The 13,965-nt window shown below is 46.2% G+C and overlaps 2 protein-coding genes across 2 annotated transcripts in view; one reads left to right on the top strand and one right to left on the bottom strand.

Moving 5' to 3' along the window:
• Nucleotides 1-13,965, top strand: part of T265_10905 (hypothetical protein) — a gene marked incomplete at both ends in the record, with an annotated part of 56,876 nt that overhangs the window by 22,684 nt on the left and 20,227 nt on the right. The window contains 7 exons of the mRNA XM_009177418.1: nucleotides 854-1,244; nucleotides 1,512-1,736; nucleotides 4,102-4,220; nucleotides 4,911-5,080; nucleotides 5,622-5,749; nucleotides 9,801-9,882; nucleotides 13,381-13,483. Coding sequence (XP_009175682.1) covers nucleotides 854-1,244; nucleotides 1,512-1,736; nucleotides 4,102-4,220; nucleotides 4,911-5,080; nucleotides 5,622-5,749; nucleotides 9,801-9,882; nucleotides 13,381-13,483 — 1,218 coding nt within the window. The remainder of the gene's footprint in view (nucleotides 1-853; nucleotides 1,245-1,511; nucleotides 1,737-4,101; nucleotides 4,221-4,910; nucleotides 5,081-5,621; nucleotides 5,750-9,800; nucleotides 9,883-13,380; nucleotides 13,484-13,965) is intronic.
• T265_10906 (hypothetical protein) overlaps nucleotides 1-13,965 on the bottom strand; it is a gene marked incomplete at both ends in the record, with an annotated part of 27,392 nt that overhangs the window by 1,436 nt on the left and 11,991 nt on the right. The gene's annotated exons all lie outside the window — the stretch shown is intronic.

Below are 13,965 nucleotides of genomic sequence, written 5' to 3'. Positions count from 1 at the left end.
ATGCCTACGTCTGCCCCGTGTCCTGCACGTGACACATGCGTCCAAATGATGTGATGTTCGGTTAGTAGGGATGGCTGGCCCCCGAACACTCAGAGACCTAACGTAGAACGCGGCTAGTTCCAGCGACAGAAGCCATTTTCATTCTCCGAATATTTCGCACGCACCGTTTTTCAGACCCCGTCATGACCGCTCTTTATGCACCGTCTTCCTGGTGGAATGTTTTTCCTTCCTTCTTGGATACCCGCCAACAGTTCTGCCGCGCTGGGACCTGATTCTTCCAGACATGATTCCGTGGGGTTGATCCTTCGTGGGGAGTTACTGTCCACCTTCATTCTGGAGAGTTCAGTTGGGGCTCAATCGTAAACCGCCTAGTGTTTGTGTGAAATCACTTGGCTGTATGCTGTTTAAAGCATCGTCTTAGTGACGATTAAATGCTCATCAAACCATTCGGTGGAAGCTGGCTAACTCAATTCCCTCCCCAATGCAATTAGTCCACTAGGCATAGAGTGGCGACTGTAGATTTTCATAGAATATTTTCGACTATCTATGTTATTCTGGTAAGCATTTTACCTCAGGTTTTGTTGTACCACTAAGCTAACCTCACCTGTATGGCTTGTCTCTCTGGGCTTTGTATCGTACCGTGTAATATTTTCGAAAGAAAGTTTAGTGAGATCCCAACCATACAGGTAGTATATTACCGAAATGGAAATTGTTTCCATATATCGAATAACTGTCCAACTGAATCCCTAGTTACCCTTCGTGCTGCAATATCGGCTAAACTACATGAGGCTGGGGATCTAATGGCATCTCATTCTAACACCTCATTTCCCAACTGGGTATAATCTTCTTTCAGGATCTGACCCCTTTGGTGAATGGCCTATTCCATGCGGATGACTATCTCCGTGCAGTTGCTTTCTCAGGTCTCGTGAATTTGGTCCGCGCTGTTTTGACCAATCCAAGCCAATTGCGTGTGGACAACACCAGAATTTTGACCGACCCGGACTCTTATACGATGCTCTTTCTTCTTGGCATTATCCTATTGAATGGATCCACAAATCCAGTGGCCAGAAAATATCTGGTCACCTCCTTCAATCAGTTGCTTCGTGGGATTCGAAACGCATGTGTTTCGGTCGATGTTGAATCGCTTACAAGCATTCCGCAGAGGCTGTCGTTGGCACCCAAGTCGGTTCTCCTTGAAGCTTCTTTGACGGATTTGTTCCAGTGCGTTCAGTCCAGTCTTTCCGGTACATTGCCGTCAGTGCCCTCACTGCAGCGAAAGACTATATCTGTGAACTGGTTGTGTGAGTTTATGATTTTTTGATCTCCATCAACCTCGTTTTCTGTCCGAGAGCTCTCAAGTGAAGATACCCTCGGGGTGGCATGTTGAGTTATGCCTCCTTTTTTCACCTTCACCTTGGATCACGATGTCAATTTCTGTTTATTGTCACCGGCATCTTTTTCTGAAAGCTAGTTAATGAAATGCCATTGAGGTCACTGATTGTCCTTTGTAGGTGACCTTATTCAATTCTTTTCTCCTCTTTGGGGCACACTGTCGCCGTTTGAGTTTTCTGACGAGGCGCCTTCGCCGCTACATCATCAGAATGCATTCTGGCCTGGAATGACTTATCAGCGCATGAAGGTGAATGTGGAATTGATGTATACCATCATCGGTCTGCTGAACTTGAACGAATCAGAATCGGATGTCCATGGACAGTGGCGTACAGGTTATACATCAGGTGAGTGATATTCAATATTGATAAGACGTGTCTCCGGCCGAACCTGTTGGCCACGTTACTTCGGTACCCGCCGAGTAGACTGGTGTTCGTGTTTTGCACCAATCAACCTTCCTATCCCATGCTGTCACGAAACTTGTTGTTTGGTTCGCCATATTTCGCCTGCTTTTCAAGGATTCATTCACCCCCTAGTTTTCTGGTTTTCGCGCTTAATCCTTATTTGGGTACACCAAAAGAAATGTCACTAGGTCACTGACGAATAGTCATCCACATTGCGGGTTGAAGGGTCCATCAACAAGTGTCCGACTGAACCGCGACAGATCGGTTCTATGTTTTGGCGTATGAAATTAACATTTTTTTAATTTCAGTGGTAGTGGATCGAGTGCGCATATTTGATATTATTAATAGATTACGTTGTATTCAGTGGATTCCCACGTGTCGCCATTTAATTGAAAAGCAACATCCCTTGGCCTGCTAACAGCCCAGAATCCAGATAACCTTTTACTGACTGAATTTTAACCCAGCAACAAACGTTTCCCCTAGTTTTCCTGGAGGCCCTAAATTGTGGTCGAGGTATCCAAAAACACAGTTCACCGGAATTCCAGTGGATGTGCCATTTGTGCTCCCGTGATAATCTTTGTTTAAACAAACAAACCATCCTGACGGCGTGCATCTGAATAGCGAATCCCATGAAGAATTGAGAAGTACGGTCGAGTCTTGTTCTTCTTCTACTACAGAAGAACACTCCAAATTGTAGTCGCTCTTGAGGGATAACTGCCATGTAGGTGTTCGTTCCTTTTCGTACTGGGATTCGTACCCATGCGAACTGGTGCGTTGTAGTGTGTGAATTAACGCTTTGTAGACGGATGAGAATAGCCTAGTAGTTGAACACAATCGTACAGAACTAATAAGCATGGTGTTCTGTAAGTACATATGGTTTGTCTTAATTCGGCTTACATGACTGTTCTCGTCGCAAGTTACTTTCTAGTACCATCGTGGTCATCGCACATCGAATCTCTCATGTGCTAAGGAACTTTGCTCGGTTTTGGTCCATGCAGCGATGGTCCAGGGAAAGCACTTCTAACCCAAGAAAAGCGAAGACGTAACTAATCAGCTAACTCTATTCACTAAACCGACGATTCACCGGTCCAGTGTGCGACCAGCGAAATCACGATCGCAGTCGCTGGAGATTCAGCTTGTTTTGTCTCCAGGTCCAGCTGCTCTCGAGTCTTACACGGTGAACTGATGAACTCCAGTTCGTATCACTTCTGCCCATTATCTTCCTTTCTGTACTTCGGCTTTCCACTTCATGGAATGCATGTCGGGAACTGGCAGATTTTCAAAACTTTCATTTGCCTGGGTCCTATTTCCTCATATTCCCTCGAGTATATTACAGAGGCTGCTTCGGATTCCTGTTCCCTGTATTTGGCAGATCCTTCTCAAATAACCTAGACGGTTGAAGATGATAGTGACGTACGTATATTCCACTGCAGTTTGCCAATCTGGGGAACTCCATATCCGTAGCTCGTTCGATTTAGTGAGATTTCGTCCAAGTGAATGTAATCTTAACTGAACAGCCGAGAATTAGTACTATACGACTGCTCCATCTATTCTGCGGATGTGCGCATCCCTCGAGAGGGCCCGACCGCCAACATCCTCTGTGGTGATTGACATCTATCCCATTAGGCCACCAGAGTCTGACCAACGGTGTTATCCACCGAAAGGTTGAGTGTTTAACTCTCCCCAGGTGTTCATGAAATACGCAATGCTGATGATTCATTCGTGTGCTGCTTCTTGGCTTTTCACTATAGGTCTAACCTACTTGCAGGTTTCTTTCAAACTATCTGATTTCTCTCTAGAACTTGGAGGTCTCGTGGGGACGGGGGGGGGGTAGATAACACCGGGATCATTTGATATAGATCGTCTGGCTAAATGACCGTAGCGCTTTATCGTGTCTAAATCCAAGCTAAGCATACGGCTAATCAGACATTTGTGTCCTGATGGGATAGCAATCAGCTACTAATCAGGAGGTGTCGAGTTCGCTTCCCTCCGGCGGTTCGTGAGTTACGCACTGATGATTCCTAACTTGGATGAAGCATTCTTCTCACCCGTTTGACAAGTATGGCTTCTCCCCTGGAGCGCTTCTTCCCAAGGAAGTGCTGTACCATCTCTCGATATTCGCCCGCTTGCAGTACATTACGACCTCCAATAACCTAAGTAAATTCGGCCGTATCGAGGAGTAGTTTTATTTTGAGGAAGAAACACCTGATGCACAGCAACCCTGTCGTTTTGGAGATGTAATAATCAGATACTAAAAGTGTTTTATCACGATTTCAGCATGGCTTCTGTTGTCATACACCCCTCTCAGCATCCCTACTCAACATTCGACGACTGGTTGAGAAGTTGGCCTGTGAGTTATGTTGGGATTACAAATCTCCAGCCGTGTTGCATTCACTACTGGACAGCCTTCGTTTATTGAAACCAGATGTGAGTTCTCGTTTGAGCTCTAGCTGGATTTGTTATTCCTGGATTTCTGAATTCTTGCTGATGGTCCTTCACAATGGATGACCACATATCGTTCATTTTTGAGTAATATTCAAGGTTGTATATCCAAAACCAGCACAGTGAGCGCAGTTTTCTTCTGAATCAACTACTACTTTGTTCCAGAAAGCTTTCTTGGCTTTTTGGAATAATTTAATGATGTATGCAGCATGCTTTGGCATACTAAATGAAATGCCAAGTAACATACCAATTGTTCCGAATGTCTCTTGTGATTATCAGCGCCCCCGGTATCCATCGTGTGAGTTGGCTCAACTCTGGGTAGATGAATTCCTGCGGTAAGCTACAAAGACCGTGATGGAGCACTGGACACTATTGTGTTAGCTAAACGTCAAAGTTCTCATAGTGATAGTAAAACCTACCAGAAGCTTGGGATCCTCTCTTCTGGGTGCATTGTTGTATTATAGCGACCATATCATTCTCATGCATATCCCGTAGACCTGATCATGCTGTTGTAGAGATCTGATACCCTTTTTATGTGTTTCATTTATTCAAACAACAACGGCAACCACGCTTTCATTTTCGATGAACGATATTCCACTGAGCATCCGGTTAGCTCTTTTCGGATCGCTCTTCATGTTGTTCTGTCGCTCAATTATCCTATTTGCTCTTCTACAGCTGCAGTCTCAACTACTCGATTTGGTTAGCATGACCTGGGACGATATCAGCTCCGTGCTAACCGAGGATCAATGTGCGACGTTGCTCGCAAGCGCATTACGCTGGTGTGATTCATTCAACGTGGTGGAGTATTCCGCTGGCGGGAATTTGCTTCTATACTGGTACACTCAGTAAGCGTTATCATACTCCCTCAGTTTCGCAGTGGTATTTCCGTTTCTGGTGTTTTGGTTGCCCTCCAAACAGGCTGCTGTTGGTCCGGGTGGCAGAAAGGCCACGTGACTAAGTACGATCTAGAATATTGGTCACTAGTAGTCGCCTACCAATGATCTCCCACTTCTGGCTACTCTAATCAGTTGCCAGCATACATAGTGACGTAGCGCAGCAGTCCTAATCTAAGGCTCTTCCTGCCTATGTGATATGAGACTCACAAGGCAATATTCGTTTTGACCAGGTGATAGAGCCAGTCTCAGTCGACACAAGGATCATTAGGTTGGCGAACTTTGTTCTCGATTTCTATCATACAGCAACTACTCGGTTATGATGTCGTTTCAAACCACACTACTTTTCCGCCTCGTTTTTTCTGTATGACCTCTAGTAGTCTCGTCACCTTTTGAATGTCAGTCACATCGAACTTTCTAGTAAACACTTGTTGATCGCCTCTCTCTAGTCATCTCTGGATATATCGCCATCATTTGAGTGTCTTTCTTTTAGTGGTTGCGCGAAAACAGCAGAACTACAGGAGGCGTTCAACGAAGCGTTCCACAGGAAACTGGTTTCACTCAATGGTGCTGAACTGCATGGACAACTGCTTACGATCGCAAAGCATGAACCGGGTCTAGGTTAGTATGCGGTTTCCTGATTCTCTTTTCTATTTTCATTCAAAAGCCAGCGATGCTAGGCGTATGCTTGTGAGGATGATCGATTTTGGGGGAACCACACTGGGAAGGTTAGACTGTTTGTCAGGCCCCTGCTCGCTGATCGGTCTGTTAGAAGAGAGTCCATGGATCTTATGTGGGTTGCCGCAGACGGTCGAATCATGGTGAGATCCAGTCTGTGGTCGTTGGCTTGTTCGCTGAGCTGGGCAATTTGGCTACAAACGTTTCATCACCAATCGAGGTGACATCATCAGTGCGTAGTTGTGCGTAGCGGTGGGTTAGTGGTTGTGTGGTGATGAAACGTTTGCAACCAAATTGCCCAGCTCAGCGAACAAGCCAACGACCATCTACACTACCTGAGCTACCGACATTCTCCTCTATAGAAGATCCAGTCTGTTCTCAACACGGGTTAACCGCAAGGCAACGGGCTGCAAATGAGTACCTGGTAATCAGTTGTAATCGCCAGAGTGGAAAATAAAGCCCGTACAGTGGTCTTTGAAGAGATATGCACTACGTTCCGGACCAATATCTGTCGACGAAATCTGTTTCCACCCAAACCGCTGATGATGAGAATTTCACGGGGCTGTACAGTTTAAATGGTGATTAGTATCAAACTAAGCGCTGTGAGATCTTGGACACTTGTGGCGTGAAACCCTATTGGACACGCTACTTAACCGGTTCTATTACAAGACAGCTCAGCAGCTAAGTTGTTTCTAGTGTTTTTTTGGCTTCTGTTGGCAAAGATCCTTAGGAATATTGGCTCACTACTGTTAATCTCATTTTACCACTACAGAATGCTCAGCTGTATTCACCCAAATACTGCTCACAAGTGCAGGCACCTAGCTCAAGGTCGTTTATCGCTGGTTTCCTTCACAGCAATTACCTACCCATTCACCCTCCTGTTTACCCCACTAAGGCATTCTTCGAAGTTGTATTACAGTGGGACGCCGGTGTCCATCAATGAAGATTATTTCAAATTCAGTTTTCCTCATCATAACACCCGTTTGTCACGAATCTATTCATTTAGTTTATTTTGTATTGACAAAAACCTCACGCTTTCATGTTCGCTTTTCCTCGTTTCTCTCAAAAAATGAACAGGATACCTACTGGCAATGGATCAGCTGTTCGCAACACCGTTACCCAACCATGCCATGGCTAAAAACAGTCTAATCAACTCGGCTGAGTTGATTGAGCTATGTTTGCGGCTCAGCAACTTGTGTTTGACAACTATGGGTTGTGAATCCTGGTCTCCGAGCGCTCAGGGAACGGTCGTCGCCTCGAAGCCTCAAAAAGGCAAGTTGTTCTCCTTCTTTATTGCCTCAAGAAATCTCAGTGCACATCTATTGATCGTTCAGCTCTAGCACCCTCCATCGTGCCACACGAAGGAGGCACCGGGGCTGGGATACTGCCAGGTCGCCCAAGCCTAGACAGGGGAAGTCGAGAGGTAGAGGTCGGGTTCGAACGACGAACTCGTAAGCAGTGCATGCTCCACGAACTTTGTGAGAGGTTTGAAGCCGTCACGAAGAGACTGAACCTTACCGTAGTGTGACGGTCTGTGCACCTCATCGACCCATTGAGCTATGCTGGGGGGGGGGGGCTGTGCCTGCGACACTCACAGAGTCTCTCATACCAGGTTGGTCAATGTCTAGAGGTTTGACGAACAGTCTACTGGTTCTCCAGGTTAAGAGTTGGAACATGTGGCGACGTGTTTCGTAGAAATATTAATGCATTCACGTTTCCCGCCAAACACCGCTGCCTTATGGTTAGGCTTTTGAGCCAAAGGCTTTGGTTGAGGACCCTAATCGTCCCTAATCTATGGGTGGGTGCCCTGGCAGTATCCCAGCCCATGTAAAGCAATGACACTCACAACTAACACTACTCGGTGATAGTGCCCATTTTCAAAATGGGGTTTTGTAATGGGTGTGGCAACGACAGGCGGATCAGCTTGACTCTGATTGTAACGAGACTGTTGACGTCACCTGTACTTCGTCGCCTTACGGTGGCTCGTGAGACACTGACTCGAGAGCAGCAAGCGGGATTTCGGCCTGGTATGGGTTGCGTTGACCAAATTTTCACACTTCATCAGGTACTAGAACAACGCCATATGTATAAACGACCCACTATTCTAGTGTTTCTGGATTTCCGAGGCGCAATTGACTCGGCTGACCCGTCTGTTCTGCTTAACACGCTTGCCCGCCAAGGAATGTCCCAGAAGTTCGTGAACATAATAGGCTTTTTGTATTCCTGGACTTCCGGACGTGTGAGAGTATACGGCGAGCTCTCCAAAAGCTTCCGTTCACAAAGCGGTGTCCGTCAGGGATGCCCACTCTCTTCATTCCTGTTTAACTTCATGATCAGTGAAATCGTGAGAAGAATGCTGGAAGGTCTCTAAAAGCCCGGTGTTCAAATTGCCATAGAAGAAAATGTTGGTAGCTCAGGTTGGTTTGTTCGCCGAGCTGGGCAATTTGATTTCACCCGACCTCGAATGTGGTTTCCATGTGATATTCAGAGCACTTTTGACCACCCATGTTCAAACAAACGAGTAATTCATGGGCTGTCGATCGCTAGTACAATGTGGTATGACCCACTGGTTAGGCGCATCAATGCACTTTGTCTGTCACTAGCAGGGAGCATTGTGGGATTTACTCACGAGTATCTGGAGTTGGCGTTGCCTTGTTAGGGATTAAACCACACCTCTCCGGTGTTTTCAAATACGCGAAGGTACGTTTTTCCCTTCGCTCTCCTTTGTTTCACTCATACACTGCCTCAATGTTAATTGCGTACAGTTGAACATCGGTGTTGCTGAGGACGCGTGGAACTGAGTCATTAAAACTCGCTTTGGTTTCCTCCAACTTAAGCCCCCCCCCCGGGTTTGGCGTAAAATTAACATGTTGGGGACAGTCAGAGTGCAAGAGGCGGTAGTGCGTTCAACGTCACTTTACGGTTGTGAAACCCGACCATTGTGTTTGGAAGGCGGAAGCTTGCTTAGACATGGGAATAACAGTACTGAATTGCAAAGAACCGGTTTTGTTATCAAATCAGCTGTATTGATTTGATTCGATGCTGGTACCTCGTATTCATCGGGTGGTCGATTCGCCCTCCTTTTCTCCCCTTTTTGAAACAGGCTCGACTTAGGAGTTATCAAACATTGGGCCGCATGACTCGAGGACGACACGGCGCTTGGTCTTGTGTGGGTTGGTGCATGCGAGATTTTACTATCAGAGACTCACCACGTCGACAGTACTCACGGTTATGAGAGTGTTATTCGTCAACCTGCTGTTCTTTCGGTCGCTTCATTTTTCTGGGATGGGGGGATTGAGGCTTGCCTATCTTTCCATCCTACACTGTCCGCTACCACTTGCTGTGGCGACCCGAACCAGCTCATATACGTAGACGCTTCACGGCTGGTAAACTGAACATTTTTTTCTGAATTTGCGAACATTCCTTATTAGTGTATCCCAAAGTGAGATCGCACTAGCACTCAAATGAATATTTTCTCTTCGAGTGGCCAATACACATATGTTTTGAGGGTATGAGTGTATCTTATGGTTAAGAGGGTATTTATACTTTCAGACATCGAAAACCGAATTTCCTTTTGTGTACAACTTTGCTTTGCACTCAGCCAGGTTGCCCGAATGGTTTGTAGTACGGGCCTCCTTCATGATAGGTAATGCCCTCGAGGGAATTGCGAAATCCTTATAGAAACCGATCCTAAAGTGGTTGGTTTCTTGGGGCGAGATGGCGCGAATTTACTGACCGAAAGGTCCGTGGTTCGAACCCGACCTCTGCCTCCCAACTGCCCCTGTCTAGGCTTGTGCAACCTGGCAGTATCCCAGCCCTCGTGCGACCTTCGGGTGGCATGGCAGTTAGGCCCCGAAGGGTGCTAAAGCTGGACGTTTTTTTATTTCTTCAACTAGCGGAAGCACTACAATATACTCCCGGATGTTTTACGTTATTATATATCCTCCTATGCTAAAAAGTGTTTTACCGTCAATTTTCGTCTTTTTCCATTGAGGGGCCTCATCGTTTCGAGAATTGGGCGAATCGATCCTCCGCATCGCATTGGGTGAACAAGCAGATAAACTGCGTCGGACTGGGTACGTCGTATTTTTCCCCAGCCAATCATTTGAGGAGGTTGACGAGTTTTGGTGTTGTTAATGGTTTATGGCAGTGATCCTGAGGATGACACCGTATCCTCACCAGTATTTTCCAAACGTATCATCCTTGAGTTTGAATCGTGCCACACCGATTGAATTTCTCCTCCTTATTGTGCGTTTTCGGAAGGCGCTAACAGCTAATCCACACGCGAATTTATTGACCTGAAGGTCCATGGTTCGAACCCGACCTCTGCCTTTTGACTTTCCCTGTCTAAGCTTGGACAACCTGGCAGTACCCCGGCTCTCGTGCTTCCTTTGGGTTGCATGGCCACTAGGCACCAAAAGGATGTTACGGCTGAACGACCATCTTCGATCAGCTACTCCACGCGATTTGTCTTGTGACCTCGGTGACTTCTCTAAAGGGTAAACTTTCTGTTACTACTAACCGTGAGCCTTTGTAGTGGAGATAGTGATCTGTCCCAACTGTTGCAGTAAAGACGTTTCATAGATCTCGTCACGCCTAAGCGACTCCATTGGGTAACCGAGTGTTTTTCCTTCAGACCTCCGTACATAAGATGCATTCAGAGAGGGCAAATTCCACTCGGTGGACTTACTTTTCCAATGTAGGTTGCCTTCCATTAAAAGATGCTTCTACTCCAGAAACTCACAGTGCTGGGCGATCAGTGACCGAGTATCCTATCCCTGTTCGGTGTCAGTGCTGACGACGAGCTCTGCAAACTGGCTGTACACCAAATTGGTCCCGGTCTCCTTTGACCATCCTAATCGAAGTCATCACTTGCCTTCTGAGACGATAATGTTACCGTTGGCGTGGTGCGGCTACACAAGTTCATTCGGAAATCTTACCTGTCCTGCAATACTGTAAACATTGAAGAAACTGAGGTAGGCGCGACGGGCATAAAGTGCTTTCGATTCCGCCGTTAGACACCGCATAACTTGTCGGAGCTATCAATGGCCGTCAGGCCACCGCTTCCGGATATCTTCTGTTCCTTAAGGTAGCTTTCATCAAGCGTAAATCACGACTGGACAGAAACGAATTTCAGCCAATTCGATGTGGCGCACTTCAATAACCCTTTCGAGCAAGGAATCGGTTTCTTCATATATACGATCTTTGGGCTGCAGTTCCTGCCGAGCTAGCACAACAGTTCTCAACCAGAGGGTCGTGAAGCATTTCACTTGGTCGCTGTGGCTTCCTCTATTTCCAAATTATTTTCTACCAAATAGGTGGTAGACCAATGCAGAAATTGATTTTATGGATAGAGCACCTGGTAGGCTTGACTTTACGGAGTACCCACACGTCACTCGAAAGGTTGCTACCCTGTGGTCTATTCCTGTTTCTACTTGTATCTGTCAAACCCCTTACTTAGGTATTATGTAAATCTCTCAATACGTGTACGTTTTGATGTCGATATGTTGATCATGTAATTCCATTTTGATTATGACGGAGCTGGTACTTCTTAGTTAGTTAGTTGCCACACGCCTCCCACTCCCAACCTGAAGGGCCAGGAGTCTGGATTTAGCTAACCACGTGGTCATCGTCTTTAATCGTGACCTACAGAGGAGCTTTCCTGTCTGAGCTACTTTGGGCCTTCTTTATCAAGCAAACGATAGATTCTGATATCGGTGGATCTATCTTTTCCTACGTGACGTATTCCAGGAAGCCCAATTGAGTGACGCGCGAAATCACAAACCAGGAATTGTGAAGCCGTGAGGTTTACCAACAAAGTGCGGTGCCACATTTACAAAATATGTATTCAAAAGTGACACTAACCTCAAATTATGGAGATTTCTGTTTAATTGGTGCAAGTCTGAAGAAAGCCCGTCAAGAACGGTAACTCGATCGGTATTACCGAAAAACTTGCGCACACAGCACACAGCTGATGCAAGTGGTCCAAAAGCGCTCGTGAAAATTTGTAATGTACTACTCATAAGGTTGCTGAAAATCCGTCGGCTGCTCACGACCGGTTTCGCCCTTTTTGGGGCTCATCAGAAAAAAACCTAATTAGTATGCAAATAAGTGTAAATTCGCTAATTCCGTGCAATTTGGTTTCATGTAGAGCATAAGGTTGACGGAATCCTGGGAACCGCGCCTACCTGATGGGCCCCAAAAAGGGCGAAACCGGTCGTGGATTTTCAGCAACCTTATGAGTGGCACATTACAAATATATACATGTATCGCGATATCTCGAATATCTTAGCGACTGAAACATGAGGCGGCCTGGTGCAGCACATTCAGTTGCCTGGGAACATCACAAACGAGAGGTTCAGCTGGGTTCCAGGTGAGTCTCTCGGAAAAACCAAATTAGTTTGCAAATGAGTGTATATTCACTCGTGAAAAGTTCATCAGAATTGGTTAAGGGTCAACTGTCCATGCGGGTTGTGTGTGAATCGCAAATAGATGAGGTAGTCGCAGAAAACAGTGGGTTCAAGGAAGATAAGGGTTTGACCGGGAGAAAGGAGATACACGTGAATTGTTTCATTGATCCAAGCATTTCATTCAAATTCTATACTTCCAATTATAACCCTTATTCGTAGAATTCGGCCTGAGGCGATTGGGCGCAAGAGCGTTAGCTGCGATTACAGACAAATTCAGGGGGATACCTTGAAATGGGTAATGGCAGTGTGTACGCTTTTCTGAGCCAACGCAGGGGTTCCGCAATGGGAGCTTAAGTTGCAAGCTCTGTCGTATGGTTAGTAGAAAGTATTCAGACACCTAAATGAATCTGTTAGATAACGGAGTTCAGTAACTGTTTATCTGGGAGTTGGCTGTATCTGGCGTTTCAGATATGAATACTTTGGCTACCAAAACTAACAAGATGACGGGCATCCCAACAACTGATGGCCGGTTTCCTTCCTTATAGAATACCACAGCTAGCATGCTGGTGAACTTAGCCGATGTGTTAGCATAAAATGCTTTGCTTCCTATGGGCGATGTGGTCTGAGTAGACTCGCATGATTCAGTTATCATTAGAGTTTCACCAGGATTCATTACAGCCACGTGTTACCCGGCTTCCGATCCGGTATCTCATTTCTACGCATAGTCAAGTGGTTATTTCATCCACCCACTCCACAAAACATCATTCATGTTTTCGCCGTTGTTGGGCTGAAATCTTAGGCTGACAGCCAGTGGAAACCTCTGACACGAGAAATCAGTGAACTGGAATTCCTCTTCGGTGTGTCAGCGAGGTGCGGGAGATTCGAAACGACCATATATTCCCCATTGAACCATTGAACCGTTATTTCCCCAGGACCTGCTTGGTGTCCCCGTCAGGTTATCCCTTCCGTTTGATGCCCTACTGTACATAATTCCACCCTAGGGTTCATCTTGAACAGATCCGGAATAATCTGGTTATGGAGGTGTTATTTTTGGATGCATTGAGTAATTGCCTAGTGTAGTTCCGTTTTGTGCCGACTAGATTCTGCTTACCATTTTGGCAAGTTCGCTTTTACTTCTCCCTCTCTACTCTTTCTGGGTCATAGTGGCCAACAGTGCGGTGAATCGGACCCGGGAAACGGTGTGGATCTTATTCGTTTGCTACCAGAGTACCAGCACATACTTTCGTGGTCGTGGAACTCGCTCCGGGTAGGTGGTCTCGTATCTTCACCGAAACGGTTTTATTTACGGATGCCCACTCTCCCCATTCCCTTTTTATTTTGTGATCGATGAAATAATGAGACCAACGCTTCAGGGTCTCCAAAACCCTGGTGTTCAAATGGCCTGTGAAGAAAGCCTTGTCGATCTGGAATATGCAGACGACACCGTTCTCATGTTTGAAGAGGCGGAGAAGGCGCAAGTATTTTTGGATGAACTGATCAAAGTCACCCCGTCCTTTGGTATGCACTTTACACCTACAAAGTGTAAGGTCATGCTCGTGGACGTGTAGTCACTGAACACACCACGTACAATCCAGGGAGTGGTACTGGAGGTTGTGGAGCGTTTCACGTATCCTGGAAGTTGTATTAGTCCTGATTGTAGTGTGACAGATGAGGTGAGTGCACGAATCTGCAAGGCTCGGGCCGCGTTTGCTAACTTGAGACACCTATGGCGTCAGAATGGTTTATCCC

The sequence above is a fragment of the Opisthorchis viverrini genome (assembly GCF_000715545.1).
Source record: "Opisthorchis viverrini unplaced genomic scaffold opera_v5_418, whole genome shotgun sequence".
Lineage (NCBI taxonomy): Eukaryota > Metazoa > Platyhelminthes > Trematoda > Opisthorchiida > Opisthorchiidae > Opisthorchis > Opisthorchis viverrini.
Note: the sequence above shows the minus strand (reverse complement) of the source record. Positions and strands in the feature narration are given on the sequence as shown.